Genomic DNA, 20,617 nt, shown 5'->3' with positions numbered 1-20,617 from the left:
CTTCCGGGTGAAATGCGTCAGCGGAGGAGGTCTCGGCATGTGGATTTTACCGAGTGCTGCCAGGTTAACTTCTCTTGGATTGGTTTGGTGTAGAGGGCATAAGACGAGCCCCTACCCGGCGTTTGGCACCCAGTCTTTTCGGGAAGGTGACCCGATTAGGAGCCTGGAAGCAGACGACTCCATTTTTTAAAATTATTTATGAACTTGTTTGGAGGATGAAAGAATTAATTGCAAGCCTCCCTCCATATTTACACCGCGGTTGTCCAATATAACAGAGGGTTCCAGTCGGTGGTGCATTGGGATAGGTCGGAACTTCTGGAGAGACTTAAGGGGTTGAAGCGTACGATATAACAATATAACAGCTTAAATGAAATAAGGCATTAGAGAAGCCAGCCCTCAGTGAAGCCATGCTGCGTTACCTCTTCTGATGGCGTGGGCGTTGATGGGCGTTCGGGGACCTTCGCTCCGGGCGCATTGCGCAGCCAGGCTCGGCACACTGGATAAAGGGGCGTGTCTTCAGAAAACTGCGCCAAGTCTACGCTCCGATCAAAGAGGCGGATGACGAAAGTGTCTGGATGGAAAGAGTACACAGTATATTTGAAGGGAATAGAAAGGTGTATTTTCAGTGAGCACATATCTGGAGTTATTATGAAACACTTGAGGAAGTTGTTTATATGACTTTCACAATTTATGCCTGCTCTATATTATTTATATCATATTAGAGAAGTATATTAGCCACTATAAGCGGAGTAATCACTATAATCATACTGCCTCTATGCCGAGTACTGAACGGAGAGAAATCTAGGTTACTGACTGCAGCAAGCTTCCTTAAATGGTGGACCACGGTCCGAATCCGGACCGAGTCACTGTTCAGTCCGGACCGCTGCAGTCACATCAGTCAAGGAGCCGCTTTCTCCTCCCAGCCTCTGCCCTTCTCATACAGCAGAGAGGGAGGCAGCACAGCACTGGATGGCACTGTTTTTAGTACATGGTGAGATGCTGTACCCATTGTAGCAAAACCAAGAGAGCACAGAGGGGAGAGGACATGGCTGTAAGGAAGGGGGGTGATTTGAAGGGGGGCAGAGGATGTGAGGGGTGAAGGATAGAGGACATGACTGTGGTGTAGGAGGATGTGAAAGAAAGGGCGGGGCGAAGGGGGTAGAGGGACATGGCTGTGGGGGGATGTGAAGGGGGGGTAGGGGACATGGATGTGGGGGGGGGGGGAGTTAGAAGTTAAGGGGGGTAGAGAACATGACTTGAGGGGGAGGGGGGCAGAGGACATGGCTGTGGGGGGGGGGGGGGCATGTGTAGGGTGTAGAGGAAATGGATGGGGGGGGGTTAAGGGGGGTAGAGAGCATAGCTTGTGGGGGGCAAGGACATGGCTGTGGGGGGGGGGGGATGTGAAGGGGAAGGGAGTTAGGAGTTAAGGGGGTAGAGAAAATGGCTGGGGGGGGGGGCGAAGGGGGTAGAGGACATGGCTGTGGGGAGGATGTGAAGGGGGTAGGGGACAATGGATGTGGGGGGGGTTGGGAGTTAGAAGCTAAGGGGGGTAGAGAACATGACTTGAGGGGTTGTGGGCGAAAGGGGTAGAGGACATGGCTGTGGGGGGGGGGGGTTGTGGGCGGTGTGAAGAGAGGTAGAGGACATGGCTGGGGGGTATGTGTAGGGTGTAGAAAAAATGGATGGGGGGGAGTTAAAGGGGGTAGAGAACATAAAGGGGGGGCAAGGACATGGCTGTGGGGGGGGGATGTGAAAGGGGTAGGGGACATCAACATGGGGGGGGGTAGGGAGTTAGGAGTTAAGGGGGTAGAGAACATGGCTTGGGGGTGGCGAAGGGGGCAGAGGACCTGGCTGTGGGGGGCGGGCGGTGTGAAGGGAGGTAGAGGACATGGCCGGGCGGGGGAGGGGATGTGTAGGGTGTAGAGGAAATGGCTGTGGGGAGGGAGGGAGTTAAGGGGGGTAGAGAACATGGCTGGGGGGCATGTGAAGGGGGGGTAGAGAACATGGCTGGGGGGGCATGTGTAGGGGGTAGAGGACATGGCTCTGGGGGGAGGGGTGAGGATATGGCTGTGAATGAAGGTGGGGGAGGGGAGGGGTTCAGAAAACTACTTTGAAGGGCAAACGGATGTGAAGTGAGGGACTTTCCTGTAAGGGGGGGGGGATGGCGATATGCAGGGGGGACTGAGGACCCTGATGTAAGAACACGATAAGCGGGGGTGGGGGGGTGATGTGAAGGATCATGCGATTCAGACCTTTGCTGGAAGGAAACGGACCTCCATGAATTGTAAGCTCTCTGCTTTACAAAACTGCTGCGACTATTTTACTATTTAAGTCAAGTTGTCCCTTAACTGAACAGCAATGAACAGTCAACCCCTCCCCCCCCCCCCATGCACATCATAAGAGGGCAGAAGGCTGAAGACACACAGATGCCCCTCCTCCTCCTCTAAGAAGCCCCACCCCCAATTCCGCTGACTCTCCATTACTCTTACTGGCTTTGGGCAGTCCGGTTTCGGTGATGCCATCTTCCTCTTTTCTCTTCTTCCGTCGGTGGTGGGAAAGGCGTGCTGGTGGCCTACCAGCGAGAGAGAGAGAGAGAGAGGAAGGTATGCAGAGAGTTGAAGTCAAATACATTTTTTAGATCTAAAAAGGTCGGTAACAACCCAAAAGTTCCGATAACAGTTTCGTTTTTGGAGTGAACTAGTTTAGGGAAAACACGACCTGCACTCTGTAAATATCAAGCGCATCGTCTAAAAGGGAATCCCGGCTTCGACTACCGTCCCTGCCCGCCAACCTTGTCCACTGACGCATTTCACCCTGATTAAGCCCAGTCTAGGTGAAACGCAACAGAGCATGGTCGACAGGAGGGGACTGTAGCTGCCATTGCGATTTAAAAAAGGAGGAGCCACCCTGGAACTCCAATTTAACCCCTTTCCATCCGGCCTATTGTAAAACGACAGTCAGGCAGGAGGCCGGTCATAGGACGTCCCCCCAGTATTGCGCCACACTCCGCCGCGATCTGTCACCCTCTGTATCTATTGGAAACAGCAGGCGACAGATCATTATACTGGCCTGCTGCCGGTACCATGTGATCGCTGTGACCAATCAAAGCAGATCACATGACAATTGTACATGATAAATGGCTTTGAATCGCGCCATTCATTATGAACTATTGTGTTGATCGCTGTGATTGGTCACATTACAGAAAGGGCCAATCACAGCCCACCTGTGCCATGTGATTAGCTGTGGCTAATCACAACAATGAACACTGAATGAATCTATTTCATTTCAGTAAAATATTGTGATATTCATAGTGTGTAAAAAACAAAAACAAAAAATGTAAAAATCCTGATCACTTCCTGTGAGTAGTAGCGTTACTATGATAAAAAATGTATTTCTCTGGTCATTGTTTTTTATTTTATTTTAACATACTGTCATCAATGTCCCTGATCACTGCCACACCAGTTATACGAGGACACTGCACTGCAAGTAAAAAATTGCAGACCAGTCGCCGCCATTATACTGCGGCAGGTCGGCTCGTTCCCGCAAATCGCCGTAGGTGTACGTTGCCTCCCTTAAGAGCCATAGCAGGTGCGCGCCTGCTGCACGGCGGGGGACCCGGTCACGGAAAAGAGAGGTAGAACGGGGGATCTGTCAATGTAAACAGACAGATCCCTGTTCTGACAGGGGAGGAGAGAGATCTGCTTAGTGATCAGGAACAGCGATCTCTCTCCTTCTCCAGTTGGTCCCCTCCCCCCACAATTAGAAACACTTCCCAGGGAACACACTTAACCCCTTGATCGCCCCCCTAGTGTTAACCCCTTCCCTGCCAGTGTCATTTATAAAGTAATCAGCGGCTATTTTTTTTTTTTAGCTCTGATCGCTGTATAAAATGTAAATGGTGCCAAAAAAAAAAAAAATGTAAAAAAAAAAAAGTGTCTGATCTGTCTGTCGCAAAGTTGCAGTCCCGCTAAAAAAAAAAAAAATCGCAGATCGCCGTAGATGTGACCAAATACCACCAAAAGAAAAATCTATTTGTGGGGAAAAAAAAGGATGTCAATTTTATTTTGGTATAGCGTCGCTCGACCGCACAATTGTCAGTTAAAACGACGCAGTGCCGTATCGCAAAAAAAAAAAAAAAAAAAAAAAAATGGCCTGGTCATTAAGGGGGAAAATCTTCCGGTCTGTAAGTGGTTAAGCGGCCCATCATCGTGATGAGCCAGTAGCGAGTTGTGGGAGATGGAAAAAGGCAATCTTCATAGAAATTAGTGATGATATCGGGAGAGGGGTCACATCAGGAGGCGAGAATCAAAATCGCTGAGGATGTACAGGAGAGTCTGAAAGCAATACAACCCCGGTGATGTTTTTTGGGATTTCACCTCCAGGTTCACTTTAATTGTGTAAAGAGGAAGTTTGAGCAAAAATTTACCTTTTTCCAGCTGCAGAAGGAGAAGAGTCTCTGAAATCATAAAAAAAGAGGAACACATTTAGGACAAGCCTGCAGATTCTGGTTGGAACTGGAACTATTGAGTACTGCTGATCTGAGAATTTGCTTCCCATCCTGAGATCTCAGCTCAAACTTGCATACATTATATATATATATATACACACACACACAGTATATACAGTGCATCCGGAAAGTAATCACAGTGCTTCACTTTTTCCACATTTTGTTATGTTTTACAGCCTTATTCCAAAATGGATTCAATTCATAATTTTCCTCGGAATTCTACAAACAATTCCCCATAATGACAACATGAAAGAAGTTTGTTTAAAATCTTTGCAAATTTATTAAGAAACAAAAAAAAAATCCCATGTACATAAGTATCACGGGCTCCTCCCATGTACACAAGGATCACGGGCTCCTCCCATGTACACAAGGATCACGGGCTCCTCCCATGTACACAAGGATCACGGGCTCCTCCCATGTACACAAGGATCACGGGCTCCTCCCATGTACACAAGGATCACGGGCTCCTCCCATGTACACAAGGATCACGGGCTCCTCCCATGTACACAAGGATCACGGGCTCCTCCCATGTACACAAGGATCACGGGCTCCTCCCATGTACACAAGGATCACGGGCTCCTCCCATGTGCACAAGGATCACGGGCTCCTCCCATGTACACAAGTATCACGGGCTCCTCCCATGTACACAAGTATCACGGGCTCCTCCCATGTACACAAGTATCACGGGCTCCTCCCATGTACACAAGTATCACAGGTTCCTCCCTTGTACATACGTATCACATGCTCCTCCCATGTACACAAGTATCACGGGCTCCTCCCATAAACATAAGTATCACAGGCTCCTCCCATGTACACAAGTATCACGGGCTCCTCCCATGTACACAAGTATCACGGGCTCCTCCCATGTACACAAGTATCACAGGTTCCTCCCTTGTACATACGTATCACAGGCTCCTCCCATGTACACAAGTATCACGGGCTCCTCCCATAAACATAAGTATCACAGGCTCCTCCCATGTACACAAGTATCACGGGCTCCTCCCATGTACACAAGTATCACGGGCTCCTCCCATGTACATAAGGATACTTGTGTGCATGGGAGGAGCCCGTGATACTTGCGTACATGGGAGGAGCCCGTGTTTTTTCTGTACACTGTGTGGTGCTTTCACTAGGGGAAGAGATGGATTCTAGTCTCCGCTTTCCAGGGACACAGGATCATCCCTTCCCCCTCTGCCAGAACTGAGATAAGCCTCATTCACATTTGCATATCTCAGTTCTCCGTGTTTTACCAATGATGATCGGTGGGAGCCAGAGGACACTGAGCCCCCGGGACCCGCAGATCAGCTTCTGTTGCGACTCCGCACTCGCCCCCTGCAGGCAGAAATGCACAGTTATGTATACATACATGTTTCTGCTCTTTAGCAGTAAAAGTGCTGTAGGCAAGTGGTTAAAGGGACACGAATTCAGAGTAAAGTGACAGATTCTCTTCTCCTAAAAGCTCTCATCCTCCACCCCAAAAAAACAAACATACATACTCACCCTTGCTGCTCATCCCTGCTAATCTGTGGAACTCTCGCTAGATACCTGGAGGGGTTCTAGGTATGAGGACGCATGAGACCACCTTCCAAGGTGCAGTGCTCGGGGACCGAGCTGCCAATTTCCAAGCCCCAACATAGTCATGTGAGGGAGTGATGTCATCAGCCCTGTGCAACCTCTGATACTATACGACAGAGCTTATAAAGCATGGGTGCTCAACCTGTGGCCCTCCAGCTGTTGGGAAACTACAATTCTCATCATGCCTCTGCCTTTGGGAGTCATGCTTGTAACTGTTGGCGGCTTGCAATGCCTCGTGGGACTTTTAGTTCTGCAACTGCTGGAAGGCCTCAGGTTGAGCACTCTTGTTATAAAGGGTTTGATCCCAGGTGGAGGAAAGGGGCGCTGCCACATTTTAGGACAAATAAATTCAAACTGCAGTCATTATGTGGGTCAGATTCTCAGTATCCACAAGACGTCTTCAGCTGCCCTGGGCAAACAGGGTCTGGGTTTCCCATTTGTCATCTTATTAACATATATTTATCATTCTAGTAAACATCTAATGTGTCCACACCGCACTCTTCTCTCCCCAACCTCTCTTACTTGCTATGGGGGTCTGCCGAGGCCTTTCCACCATCATCCTCCATCTGTTCCCTAGAGAAACCAGACACAGAGTTATATTATTATACAGGATTTATACTGTATAGTGCCGACAGTTTACACAGTGCTTTACAATATGAGGGGAGACGGTACAATTACAATACAGGAGGAATCAGAGAGCCCTGCTCATTAGAGTTTGTAATCTAAGTGGGCGACACACACAATACACAGAGGTCAATGATCAGCCAAGAGTTTCCAATAATAACAGAAATAAGATGGGCACTGCGTGATTATATCCATTAGGATCAAGAGATCCTCCACCCCCCCCCCCCCCCCCCCCCCACACACACACACACACACACACACACCCCATGACCAGCAGGAAAGGGTAGGGTGCTTTCATACACTGTAGCTAATAAAATATTTAATGTGTGTAATATGTCCGATATGATCACATGCAGGAAATAGGTCATCTTCTATGGGGCCTTACAATCTACCATCAGCTATGAGCTCAGGCAGAAGATAGGACAGCCTTTGTGGGACCTTACAGTCTGCCATCAGCTATGAACTCAGGCAGAAGATAGGACAGCCTTTGTGAGGGCCTTGCAGTCTGCCATCAGCTAGGAGTTCAAGTAGGAGATAGGTCATCTTCTATGGGACCTTACAGTCTGCCATCGGCTATGAACTCAGGCAGAAGATAGGACAGCCTTTGTGAGGGCCTTGCAGTCTGCCATCAGCTAGGAGTTCAAGTAGGAGATAGGTCATCTTCTATGGGACCTTACAGTCTGCCATCGGCTATGAGCTCAGGCAAAAGATAGGACAGCCTTTGTGGGGGCCTTACAGTCTGCATCAGCTATGAGCTCAGGCAGAAGATAGGACAGCCTTTGTGGGACCTTACAGTCTGCCATCGGCTATGAGCTCAGGCAAAAGATAGGACAGCCTTTGTGGGGGCCTTACAGTCTGCATCAGCTATGAACTCAGGCAGAAGATAGGACAGCCTTTGTGAGGGCCTTGCAGTCTGCCATCAGCTAGGAGTTCAAGTAGGAGATAGGTCATCTTCTATGGGACCTTACAGTCTGCCATCGGCTATGAGCTCAGGCAAAAGATAGGACAGCCTTTGTGGGGGCCTTACAGTCTGCATCAGCTATGAGCTCAGGCAGAAGATAGGACAGCCTTTGTGGGACCTTACAGTCTGCCATCGGCTATGAGCTCAGGCAAAAGATAGGACAGCCTTTGTGGGGGCCTTACAGTCTGCCATCAGCTATGAGCTCAGGCAGAAGATAGGACAGCCTTTGTAGGGCCCTACGGTCTGCCATCAGCTATGAGCTCAGGCAGAAGATAGGACAGCCTTTGTGGGTGCCTTACAGTCTGCTATTAGCTATGAGCTCAGGCAGAAGATAGGACAGCCTTTGTGGGTACCTTACAGTCTGCCATTAGCTATGAGCTCAGGCAGAAGATAGGACAGCCTTTGTGGGGGCCTTACAGTCTGCCATCAGCTATGAGCTCAGGCAGAAGATAGGACAGCCTTTGTGGGGGCCTTACAGTCTGCCATCGGCTATGAGCTCAGGCAAAAGATAGGACAGCCTCTGTGTGGGCCTTACAGTCTGCTATCAGCTATGAGCTCAGGCAGAAGATAGGACAGCCTTTGTGGGGGCCTTACAGCTTTTTTTTATTCTTTTTTGATAATTGACAATTTAGGAGTAGAAATCTTAAAGCTCCTGCTGCATTCCCTGCAATACATTGACTTTAAGCAAGAAAGCGCCGCCCCTTCTAAAATGCCCCACCCCTTCTACCATGCCCCACCCCTTTTTCGGATACGGTAGAATCCACCGACTGACAGACACTGAATTCCCCATATAGAAGCAGAATGAGTGATAAGAGGACAGCGACTGACCTGTCGGCCTCATTCCTATCCAGGAGACCCTGCAGGATGGCTTCCAGGCGGTTCCGGGCGTTGGCCGCCTCCAAATCTGACCGAAAAAACAAAGACACGTAAGAATCTCACAGTTCATGCCGGTTACATTATTACTGCATGGAATACAACACGGGTCCACTTTACAGGGTCACCAGTAAGGGGGAGGGGAGGGTCTCAGATATCAGACACACCCGGAAGCAAGTCGGATGCTTTCGATTTTTCGGCTGCCCTGTCTCAGCGAGAACATGAAAATAGGAGGCATCACCCGACGGGCTGAGAAATGATCCTCACCGGGTTATGTAAGGTGATCTCTTGCTGGCTGTAGTCCAATTTAGGCTCCATTCACACTTGTGCTACTTGTCAGGCGACTTTAGACAAAGTCGCACGGCAAGTCGCAGCCCGTTCTTTTCAAAGGCACCCGTATAAATCGGTGTGACAAAGTCGCAGCGAATTTTGAAAAGGTGCCTGCGCTACTTTGGTGGCGACTATTGATGCGACTGTGGTAAAGTCGGATCAAAGTCGCACTGCAAAATCGTGCGCCTTAGGAGACGCGCTGATGTAAATGGAGCCTTAATGTACCAATCATCAGTGTTTAACCACTTCATAACCTGGCACTTTCACCCCCTTCCTGCCCAGGCCAACTTTCTGCGCGTTCATGCATCTCTGTACCCAAATTACATTTTTTGAGACAGAGCGAGCTTTCTTTTGCTGGCATTTAATCACTACTGGGTTTTTTGCTAAAGAAGCGAAAAAAGACAGATTTTTTTTTTTTCTTAGTTTCGGTTATAAAGTTCTGAAAATAAGTAATTTTTCTTCTTCACTGATGGGCGCCGATGAGCCTGCACTGATGGGCGCCGATGAGCCTGCACTGATGGGCGCCGATGAGCCTGCACTAATGGGCGCCGATGAGCCTGCACTAATGGGCGCCGATGAGCCTGCACTAATGGGGGCCGATGAGCCTGCACTAATGGGGGCCGATGAGCCTGCACTAATGGGGGCCGATGAGCCTGCACTAATGGGGGCCGATGAGCCTGCACTAATGGGGGCCGATGAGCCTGCACTAATGAGCGCCGATGAGGCTGCTCTAGTGAGGCTGCACTAATACCCTGCACTGATGGGCGCTGATGAGGTGGCACTAATGGGCGCCGATGAGCCTGCACTAATGGGCGCCGATGAGCCTGCACTAATGGGCGCCGATGAGCCTGCACTAATGGGCGCCGATGAGCCTGCACTAATGGGGGCCGATGAGCCTGCACTAATGGGGGCCGATGAGCCTGCACTAATGGGGGCCGATGAGCCTGCACTAATGGGGGCCGATGAGCCTGCACTAATGGGCGCCGATGAGCCTGCACTAATGGGCGCCGATGAGCCTGCACTAATGGGCGCCGATGAGCCTGCACTAATGGGCGCCGATGAGCCTGCACTAATGGGCGCCGATGAGCCTGCACTAATGGGCGCCGATGAGCCTGCACTAATGGGCGCCGATGAGCCTGCACTAATGGGGGCCGATGAGCCTGCACTAATGGGGGCCGATGAGCCTGCACTAATGGGGGCCGATGAGCCTGCACTAATGGGGGCCGATGAGCCTGCACTAATGGGGGCCGATGAGCCTGCACTAATGAGCGCCGATGAGGCTGCTCTAGTGAGGCTGCACTAATACCCTGCACTGATGGGCGCTGATGAGGTGGCACTAATGGGCGCCGATGAGCCTGCACTAATGGGCGCCGATGAGCCTGCACTAATGGGCGCCGATGAGCCTGCACTAATGGGCGCCGATGAGCCTGCACTAATGGGGGCCGATGAGCCTGCACTAATGGGGGCCGATGAGCCTGCACTAATGGGGGCCGATGAGCCTGCACTAATGGGGGCCGATGAGCCTGCACTAATGGGCGCCGATGAGCCTGCACTAATGGGCGCCGATGAGCCTGCACTAATGGGCGCCGATGAGCCTGCACTAATGGGCGCCGATGAGCCTGCACTAATGGGCGCCGATGAGCCTGCACTAATGAGCGCCGATGAGGCTGCTCTAGTGAGGCTGCACTAATACCCTGCACTGATGGGCGCTGATGAGGCGGCACTGATACACTAAATGGATGCGCGCTGATGCGGTGGTACCGTTGGGTGCTGATGAGGTGGCACTGATATGCTGCACTGATGGGCGCTGATGAGACGGCACTGATATGTTGCACTAATGGGCGCTGATGAGGCTGCACGGATAGGCGATTATATGGTGGCACTGATGAGGCTGCACTCATAGGCGCTGATGGGGTGGCACTGATACGCTGCACTGATGGGCGTTGATGAGACGGCACTGATACACTAAATGGATGCGCGCTGATGCGGTGGTACCGTTGGGTGCTGATGAGGTGGCACCGATACGCTGCACTGATGGGCGCTGATGAGACGGCACTGATATGTTGCACTAATGGGCGCTGATGAGGCTGCACGGATGGGCGATTATATGGTGGCACTGATGAGGCTGCACTCATAGGCGTTGGTGAGGTGGCACTGATATGTAGCTCTCATGAGGCCTGACTGAAAAAAAAAAACTCGTTGCTAGGATGTTGGTTACTAAGACACTTCCAGCTGTCACTGCTCACCTTCAGCATCACAGGAGCGAGCTCTGAAATGCTGAGTTCAGAGCTACTGCAGCAGGGGAGACAAAGTACATGTGAGAGGGTTTGAATGAGAGAAAGAGCTCACGCCTGTGATTGGTGAAGGTGAACAGTAAGGCCGCGTACACACGGGCGGACTGTTCGCCCAACTTTGTCCGCTGAACAGTGTTTGGGCGGACAGTCCGCTCGTGTGTGGGCTTTCAGCGGACAGTTTCAGCGGACAGTTTGACGAACAAGGTTTTTCGGAAATTCCGTAAAACTGTCCGCTGAAACCTTGTTTGAGCGAACAGTCCGCCCGTGTGTAGGCTTGTTCGTCAAACTAAGTTCCGCGCATGCTCAGAAAGGATTTACACGCCGAAAGTTATAATGCAGTGTATAGGACGTCGTATTTTTCGTCCCGTCGTACGTGCCGTTCACGTCATCGCGCACGGTTTCAGCAAACTGTTCGTTCGTCGTGTGTGGGCATGTCCGTCCATGCTAATTTTGAGCGGACTGTTTGCCGAAACTGTTGGACGGACAAAGTTGGGCGAACAGTCCGCGCGTGTGTACGCGGCCTAACAGCTGGAAGTGTCTTAGCAACAAGGCACTTCCAGCTGTTATCGCTCACCTTCGTAATCTCTTCCCTGTTGCAGTAGCTCTGAGCTCAGCATTTGCGAGCTCGCTCCTGTGATGTTGAAGGTGAGCAGCGGCAGCCGGAAGTGTCTTAGCAACATGGCAGGACGGGGTGATGACATCCTTGGGAGTTTTTCTGTCAGGCTTCATGAGGTACGTAAATGGCCTACGCCTATAGCAAGGGCATTATTCAACTATGGTCAAAGCTGCACAGTTTGTTTTTATCTACAGACACCACTTGCCTGCGTACAGTGTTTTTTTTTGTTTTTGTTTTTTTTTGGTAAAGGTGAACTATGCCTTTAACCCCTTCAGCTCTCTCAACCGTACACCCCATGATTTAGCCTGGGCCAACCCAAATAAAAACCTCACAGCACCCCAGATAAAAATTGTACAGCCCCCCTTCCCCCCCAGATAAAAATCCTGTAGCCCCCTCCAAACCCACAGCGCATACATCCTCCTCACCTGTTTTCTCCACCTTCACCTTTGTGAGCGACATGGCGGGCACAGAGCGGAGCCTCGCCGGGTGACACGTCTGAACAATTCCTCCAGGAAGGACCAGTGTCACCTGTAAGACAGATCAGACGTCAGCGCCCCTCCTCTGTACACAGATATGCAATGTGAGATTTTATCCTAGGTTCACCCCTATCCGTTTTTTTAGTGCGTTACAGTCCATTTAACATGGTTTCCTATGGATCCAATTCAAATCTGTGCGTTTTTAAGCTGATGCGTTTTTTTTCCTTAGAAAATAGTCCGGGACTTATTTTTTTTTTTTTTTTTTTACACAACAGATTGCGTTTTGTGTGTAATAGACTTCAATGGACCCGCACCAAAAATGCAAGTGCATTTTCACATTTTTTTGGCTAATAGGAAGGTATGACAGTTTTGTTCATGGAGTGCGACTTTACACTCTCTGGCACTCAAGTAGCATCAAAGTAGTTAAAGTTAAGCACTAGGGGTAAGGACTAGGGTTAAGGTCAAGGACCAGATGTAAGGGTTAAGAACTAGGGTTAGGGTCAAGGACTAGGGTTAAGATCTAGGGCTAGGGTCAAGGTCTAGCATTAAGGCTAAGGACTAGGGTTGAGATCTAGGGTTGAGATTAAGGACTAGGGCCAAAGTTAAGGACTAGGGTTAAGCACTAAGGTTGAGATCTAGGGTTAGGATTAAGGACTAGGGTCAAGGTTAAGGACTAGGGTTAGGATTAAGGACTAGGGCCAAGGTTAAGGACTAGGGTTGAGATTAAGGACTAGGGCCAAGGTTAAGGACTAGGGCCAAGGTTAAGGACTAGGGTTGAGATCTAGGGTTAGGATTAAGGACTAGGGCCAAGGTTAAGGACTAGGGTTGAGATCTAGGGTTAGGATGAAAGACTAGGGTTAGGATTAAGGACTAGGGCCAAGGTTAAGGACTAGGGCTGAGATCTAGGGTTAGGATTAAGGACTAGGGCCAAGGTTAAGGACTAGGGCTGAGATCTAGGGTTAGGATTAAGGACTAGGGCCAAGGTTAAGGACTAGGGTTGAGATCTAGGGTTAGGATTAAGGACTAGGGCCAAGGTTAAGGACTAGGGTTGAGATCTAGGGTTGAGATTAAGGACTAGGGCCAAGGTTAAGGACTAGGGTTAAGGACTAGGGTTGAGATCTAGGGTTAGGATTAAGGACTAGGGTCAAGGTTAAGGACTAGGGTTAAGATCAAGGGTTAGGATTAAGGACTAGGGCCAAGGTTAATGACTAGGGTTGAGATCTAGGGTTAGGATTAAGGACTAGGGCCAAGGTTAAGGACTAGGGTTGAGATTAAGGACTAGGGCCAAGGTTAAGGACTAGGGCCAAGGTTAAGGACTAGGGTTGAGATCTAGGGTTAGGATTAAGGACTAGGGCCAAGGTTAAGGACTAGGGTTGAGATCTAGGGTTAGGATGAAAGACTAGGGTTAGGATTAAGGACTAGGGCCAAGGTTAAGGACTAGGGTTGAGATCTAGGGTTAGGATTAAGGACTAGGGCCAAGGTTAAGGACTAGGGTTGAGATCTAGGGTTAGGATTAAGGACTAGGGCCAAGGTTAAGGACTAGGGTTGAGATCTAGGGTTGAGATTAAGGACTAGGGCCAAGGTTAAGGACTAGGGTTAAGGACTAGGGTTGAGATCTAGGGTTAGGATTAAGGACTAGGGTCAAGGTTAAGGACTAGGGTTAAGATCAAGGGTTAGGATTAAGGACTAGGGCCAAGGTTAAGGACTAGGGTTGAGATCTAGGGTTAGGATTAAGGACTAGGGCCAAGGTTAAGGACTAGGGTTGAGATTAAGGACTAGGGCCAAGGTTAAGGACTAGGGTTGAGATCTAGGGTTAGGATTAAGGACTAGGGCCAAGGTTAAGGACTAGGGTTGAGATCTAGGGTTAGGATGAAAGACTAGGGTTAGGATTAAGGACTAGGGCCAAGGTTAAGGACTAGGGTTGAGATCTAGGGTTAGGATTAAGGACTAGGGCCAAGGTTAAGGACTAGGGTTGAGATCTAGGGTTAGGATTAAGGACTAGGGCCAAGGTTAAGGACTAGGGTTGAGATCTAGGGTTGAGATTAAGGACTAGGGCCAAGGTTAAGGACTAGGGTTGAGATCTAGGGTTAGGATTAAGGACTAGGGTCAAGGTTAAGGACTAGGGTTAAGATCAAGGGTTAGGATTAAGGACTAGGGCCAAGGTTAAGGACTAGGGTTGAGATCTAGGGTTAGGATTAAGGACTAGGGCCAAGGTTAAGGACTAGGGTTGAGATTAAGGACTAGGGTTGAGATCTAGGGTTAGGATTAAGGACTAGGGTCAAGGTTAAGGACTAGGGTTAAAGTGGAAGTAAACTCCCCTATCGTTTTCAGCCAAGGAAGCTGCCATCTTTGCCTCTGTTTAATCTTCAACTGCTATGGTGCTGCACATGTGATTCGTTATGACACCAGCCATTGGATGGTTTGATAGTTTGGCTGAGAGCACAGCCAATGCGCAGTTAGCATTCCCGACATGCCTTTTTTTTTTTTAACTGTTTAAATCCATGGGTTTACTTCCACTTTAAGATCTAGGGTTAGGATTAAGGACTAGGGCCAAGGTTAAGGACTAGGGTTAAGATCTAGGGCTAGGATTAAGGACTAGGGTTGAGATCATATGATTAGTAATATGGATTTTTGATTGCACTACGTAATTTAGGTTTTGGATATATTACAAGTTTATTGTATAATTTACTTGTTGGTTTAACACAGTTTGTGTGTTTACCCCATATATTTATTTATGCACTAGAGCACTTTCATTTTAGTTCATTTTGAGTTCATGTTGGAGCCCAACACCAATTGTTGATTTTTTCCTAGGGTTAAGGTCTAGGGTTAGGGTTAAGGACTAGGGTTAGGGTTAAGGACTAGGGTTAAGATCTAGGGTTAAGGTCAAGGACTAGGTTTAAGGTCTAGGGTTAAGGACTAGGGTTAGGGTTAAGGACTAGAGTTAAGGTCAAGGACTAGGTTTGAGGTCTAGGGTTAAGGACTAGGGTTAAGATCTAGGGTTAGGGTTAAGGTCTAGGGTTAGGGTCAAGGACTAGGGTTAAGATCTAGGGTTAGGGTCAGGGACTAGGGTTAGGGTCAAAGACTAGGGTTAGGGTCAAGGACTAGGGTTAAGATCAAGAGTTAGGGTTAAGGACTAGGGTTAAGCACTAGTGTTAAGGACTAGAGTCTAGGTTAAGGGTCTAGGACTAGGTTTAAGGTCTAGGGTTATAGACCAGGGTTAAGGTCTAGGGCAGTGATTCTCAACCAGGGTTCCTCCAGAGGTTGTAGGGGTTCCTTCAGCATTGGGCCATTTCTGCCTCTCAGATAAGTTCCCACCGACACCACTGACCTTTCAGCTATCTGTAAGGAGGTAATTCTTCCCACTGACCACAAGTGTGAGGACCATTCTTCCCACCGACCATCACACTAATGTATCATGAGTTGTAGATTTTTTTATTTGTAGCAGGGGGTTCCCCGAGACCGGAGAACTATTTCAAGGGTTCCTCTGTGTTGAAAAGGTTGAGAAAGGCTGGTCTAGGGTTAAGAACTAGAGTTAAGGTTAAGAAATAGGGTCAAGGACTAGGGTTAGCGTCAAGGACCAAGGTTAAGGACTAGGGTTAGCGCCAAGGACTAAAGGTCAAGGACCAGGATTAGGGTCAAGCACTAGGGTTAGCACCAAGGACCAGGGTCAAGGACTAGGGTTAGCGTCAAGGACCAGGGTTTAGCACTAGGGTTAGGGTCAAGGACCAGGGTTAGGGTCAAGGACTAAGGTCAAGGACCAGGGTTAGGGTCAAGGACTAAGGTCAAGGACCAGGGTTAAGGACAAAGGTTAGGCTCAAGGGTTAGAGTTAAAGACTTGGCTTAAGATGTATGACCCCAACAATTACTACTAACCCTAGCATGTGACTTTGGAGACATAAAGGTTGCTGCACTACTTTGATGCGACTTGAGTGACAAAACGCGTCAGTCACACTCACCATAGATGAGAGCCTTAGTGAAGCATCTATTATAATAAATCCCCATCCCCCCTCCTACATGAGTGCGGTCTGAACCATCCCTATCCTGCGGTCACTCCCCTCCCCCAGGTATTCCCCGCCCCCTGCACATATACAGAGTGTGTATACGGGGGGGCGGAGTCAGGTACAAATCGCTGTTTTTTTCATGGTGAAGGTGCGCTATGTTGGAAGGAGGCGGGCTTCCCGATCAGAGGAAAGCTGTGATTGGCTGGGAAGCTCCCGATCGTATACAGTGACCGGGAAGACGCCGGTACCACACATATACACGTATGATCGGGGGCGGGAAGTGTTCGCCATCAGAAGGTGACAACACAGGAAGACATTTGGGAGTCGGGGACACTGAGTTGTCACTCCACAACAGGAAGTGACATCGTCTAATAACTGAATCCCCCACACACCAGCCGAAACCTGAAATCAGCCTTCCAATGGAGGGGGAGACGTAAACACACAGCTCTGACAGTCTCATGTTTCAGGCCCTGGGGGGAGGAGCTAAGTCAGTGTCAGGAGGCGGGGCTGTGACACACTGCCGCCCCAGAAAATCGGAGTCTCACCCCTCAGGCTGCACACAGGACAGGTGGTGTAACAGAGGCTCCTGGAGGTGTCAGATTATAGAAAGGGGTCTCTTGTGTGTTACTATGACCCCGGTGTTCCCCTCCCCCCTCCGGGGTCCGCCGCCGATGTTCAACTCACCTCAAAACCCGCTCCTCTTCTGTCCCCGCCCCGTGCTTCCTAATTGGATCGCCTTGCTAAGCAGGGCGTAGCTATTGGCCCATCTTAGCGTCGGTCACCTCCCTCCGGCCAATCACTGTCGGTAGCAGGGTGCGCCGTGCGTGATGACGTTGGTTCTTCAGGGTGTAGAGTGGGACGAGGCGGGGTTATTCTGGAGGGGAGGGTGGGAGGCAGAATGGAAGGGGCGGGGTTATTCAAGTATAGCGTGGAAGGGGCGGAGTTACATAAGGGGTTGGAATGGAAGGGGCGGGGTTACCCGGAGTGCAGTGCGGGGCGGTGGTTGCCTGGAGACGGGCGGGAAGTACGAGAAGTGCACCGGGGACACCGACACCGGTAAGGGGATGGACGGGGTGTCACTCAGCCGATCCTGACACTATATGTAGATCTCCATTCATTTAATATTGATGTCTTATCCAGGACAGATCAGAATATATATATAGGGAGAGGGAAGGGGGAGTCAGTCCTGTTTTTATAGGAGGAAGAGGTAACATTTCTAACTGTGACCCCCATAAGAGAGATTTTCCCTCACTTCCGGTCCCGGTGACACCCATACAGAAAATAAAGGCACGGCGACGCGCATAGTGCCCGGACCTTTACCCCCCTCTAATAACAACAACGTGTCCCCATCCCAGAGATTTCCCACCACTTCCTGTCTGTAACACCCGTAACAGAAATAAGGGAAGCGGTTGTCCCTGGAACATGAAGACACAGATCGGGTTCTAACCCGTACCCTCTCTAATAGCTATGTGTCCCCGTCTCTGGGATTTTCCACCACTTCTTGTCTCAGTGACACCCATATGAGAAATAAGGGAATTGGTTGTCACCGGGACAGGAAGAGACACACAGACCCACTCTAATAACAAGCTGTCCGTGTCCCCGTTATAGAGATTTTCCACCACTAACACCAACTTATTCCCAGATATCCCCCGACCCGTATACAGGAGATCCTTCACTAATTCCCCGATATCTTCTCTGTATGATTTTATTACTTTCTAATAAATAATAATAATACAAAATGTTATTACATAATAATAATACTATAAACCGATGTAATGCATACTATAAATATATGATAAAAACAATAATAATATTATAAATAATACATAATAAATAATAATATAAATAAATAATAACAATAATATAAATATATAATAATAACAAAAATACATAATAATACTTTATATTAATACCCAATAGAAATACATAATAAAAGCAATAATAATACATAATATAAGAAATAATAATAATACATAATATAAATACAAAAAGATGATAATAATACTTAATATAAACACATGTAATACATACTATAAATAATTGATAAAAACAATAATAACAATATGATAAATAATACATAATATAAATACATAAAATAAATATTAATACCTAACATAACTACATAATAACAATAATAATACTTCATATAAATACATAATAACAATAATATAAATACATAATAATAATAATAATAATAATACACCATATAAGTATATAATAATATTTCATATTAATACCTAACATAAATACATAATAATAATAAAAGCAATAATAATACATAATATAATAATACATAATATAGATACATAAAGATAATAATAATACTTAATATAAACACATGTAATACATACTACAAATACTTGATAAAAACAATAATAACAATATTATAAATAATACATAATATAAATACATAAAATCAATAATAATATCTAATATAAATACATAATAATTATAATACTTCATATAAATACATAATAAAAGCAATAATATATAATAATACCTAATATAAATACATAATAACAATAATATAAATACATAATAATAATAACAACACATCATATAATATATAATAATACTTCATATTAATACTTAAGATACATAATAATAAAAGCAATAATAATACATAATATAGATACATAAAGATAATAATACATAATATAAATACATAATAATAACAATAATAATACTTCATATAAATACATAATAATAATAATAATACTTAATATAAACACATGTAATACATAATATAAATATATAATAATACTACTAATAAATATAAACACATGTAATACATACTATAAATACTTTATAAAAACAATAATAACAAAATTATAAATAATACATAATATAAATACATAAAATCAATAATACCTAATATAAATACATAATATTTATAATACTTCATGTAAATACATAATAAAAGCAATAATACATAATACCTAATATAAATACATTATAAAAATAATATAAATACATAATAATAATAACAACACATCATATAAATATATAATAATACTTCATATTAATACCTAAGATACATAATAATAATAATAATAATAATAATACATAATAATAATAATAATAATACATAATATAGATACATATAGATAATAATAATACTTCATATAAATACATAATAAAAGTAATAATAATACTTAATATAAATACATAATATAAATACATAAAAATAATAATACTTAATGAGATCAGTAAATATATGAAGGTTTTATTTTTGTCTTCATTTGTTACTTTTTCTTTTAGGATTTGATCCTTTTTTGGGAGGAACAAAGAAGAGAGATTCCGGGTTCCCTGTCACTGAAATACAGACAATGAAAAGCAGGTGGGTCACTGCGAGCCGAACGTTACCCATCACAGCCTGATAACAATCGATGTTTTTTGACCGCCCAATAACAGATTTACTACTATGGGACGGATGTTCTGTGCAGAATTGTGTGTGTATATATTATACGATCCTACACTTCTACCTAGGGGGCGCTACTTCTGCTGTGATTGGTCACGTCAAAAGTTGATCAGCGGATGCCAGACAGACAATGGATGACTGCCGCCATCCGCCGCGATCATCGGGAGGAGAGGCTGGACAGAGCTCTGCATATGTAAACAAGACGAAGTTCCGGCCTGTCAGCGGGGATGTGGCGGTTTTTGTTTCTCTGCAAAGCACTTCCCTTAGTAAAAGCCCCACACACAGTACACATAAACACTGGCTAGGCACACATTTAAAGGGGTTGTAAATGCCGATATATAGAAATCGGGCTGGCCGATATATGATGTTGATTTTTATTTTTTTTATTTTTTGGCGATTGGCACTGGCAGGTGGCACTGGTTGGCACTGGCAGGTTTCACACTGAGCCGATTTGTCAGTTTCAGTTACACTATATGTATCTGAATGCAGAAACCAGCTGTCAGAATTCAGCGTGATGTCGGGGGTGGGCGGGACCCGGGGTGGGCGGGGGCCCTGCAGCTATCAAATTCCAGCAAACGATTGGGCCGCTTTAGAAAGTGGGTGGGGCCACGTGCACGTAGCGGCCCGTCCAGATCCCATCCCATTGGCTGGTCTTTGACATCTGGGTCCCGCCCACCCCAGATCCCGCCCCCACCTCTGACATCACGCTGAATTCTGACAGCTCTTCTCTCTGCATTCAGCTGCAAATCAGTTTCACACACTGTGCACAGAGCCGCTCAGTGTGTGAAACTGTCAGTGGAGTGTCGGGGAAGGGAGGTAATCGGCTGATTTTTTGCACACAAATTGTCCGATGATCGATTTTCTTAAAAAGGGCCAAATATCGGCCGATATATATCGGTCGACCTCTAGTTGTAAAGGTTCATTAAAAAAAAAAAAAAA

General features: G+C 46.8%; 2 protein-coding genes across 3 annotated transcripts in view; one reads left to right on the top strand and one right to left on the bottom strand.

The window, feature by feature from the left end:
• The window catches only part of LIN37 (lin-37 DREAM MuvB core complex component), a 26,815-nt gene extending 9,742 nt beyond the window's left edge, over positions 1-17,073 (bottom strand). The window contains exons 1-7 of the mRNA XM_077456389.1: positions 16,942-17,073; positions 12,206-12,308; positions 8,496-8,571; positions 6,605-6,655; positions 4,427-4,456; positions 2,490-2,572; positions 420-571 (exon numbers count right to left, since the gene is read on the bottom strand). Of these exons, the coding sequence (XP_077312515.1) occupies positions 420-571; positions 2,490-2,572; positions 4,427-4,456; positions 6,605-6,655; positions 8,496-8,571; positions 12,206-12,239 (426 nt within the window). The 5' untranslated portion in view covers positions 12,240-12,308; positions 16,942-17,073. The remainder of the gene's footprint in view (positions 1-419; positions 572-2,489; positions 2,573-4,426; positions 4,457-6,604; positions 6,656-8,495; positions 8,572-12,205; positions 12,309-16,941) is intronic.
• A 146-nt stretch (positions 17,074-17,219) lies between these two features.
• Positions 17,220-20,617, top strand: part of PROSER3 (proline and serine rich 3) — a 35,145-nt gene continuing 31,747 nt past the window's right edge. The window contains exons 1-2 of one of the 2 annotated variants that reach the window (XM_077456388.1): positions 17,220-17,313; positions 19,519-19,597. Coding sequence is in view for 1 of the 2 variants with exons in the window: in XM_077456387.1 (XP_077312513.1) it covers positions 19,587-19,597 (11 nt within the window). In the remaining variant the exon portion in view is untranslated. The remainder of the gene's footprint in view (positions 17,314-19,518; positions 19,598-20,617) is intronic. The other variant, XM_077456387.1, reaches the window with a different exon arrangement.

Source organism: Lithobates pipiens, unplaced genomic scaffold, assembly GCF_037356315.1.
Source record: "Lithobates pipiens isolate NorthernLeopardFrog02 unplaced genomic scaffold, aLitPip1_a1.2 Scaffold_27, whole genome shotgun sequence".
In the NCBI taxonomy this organism is placed as follows: Eukaryota; Metazoa; Chordata; class Amphibia; order Anura; family Ranidae; genus Lithobates; species Lithobates pipiens.
The sequence above is the reverse complement of the archived record's forward strand: the minus strand, read 5'-3'. Positions and strand labels throughout refer to the sequence as shown.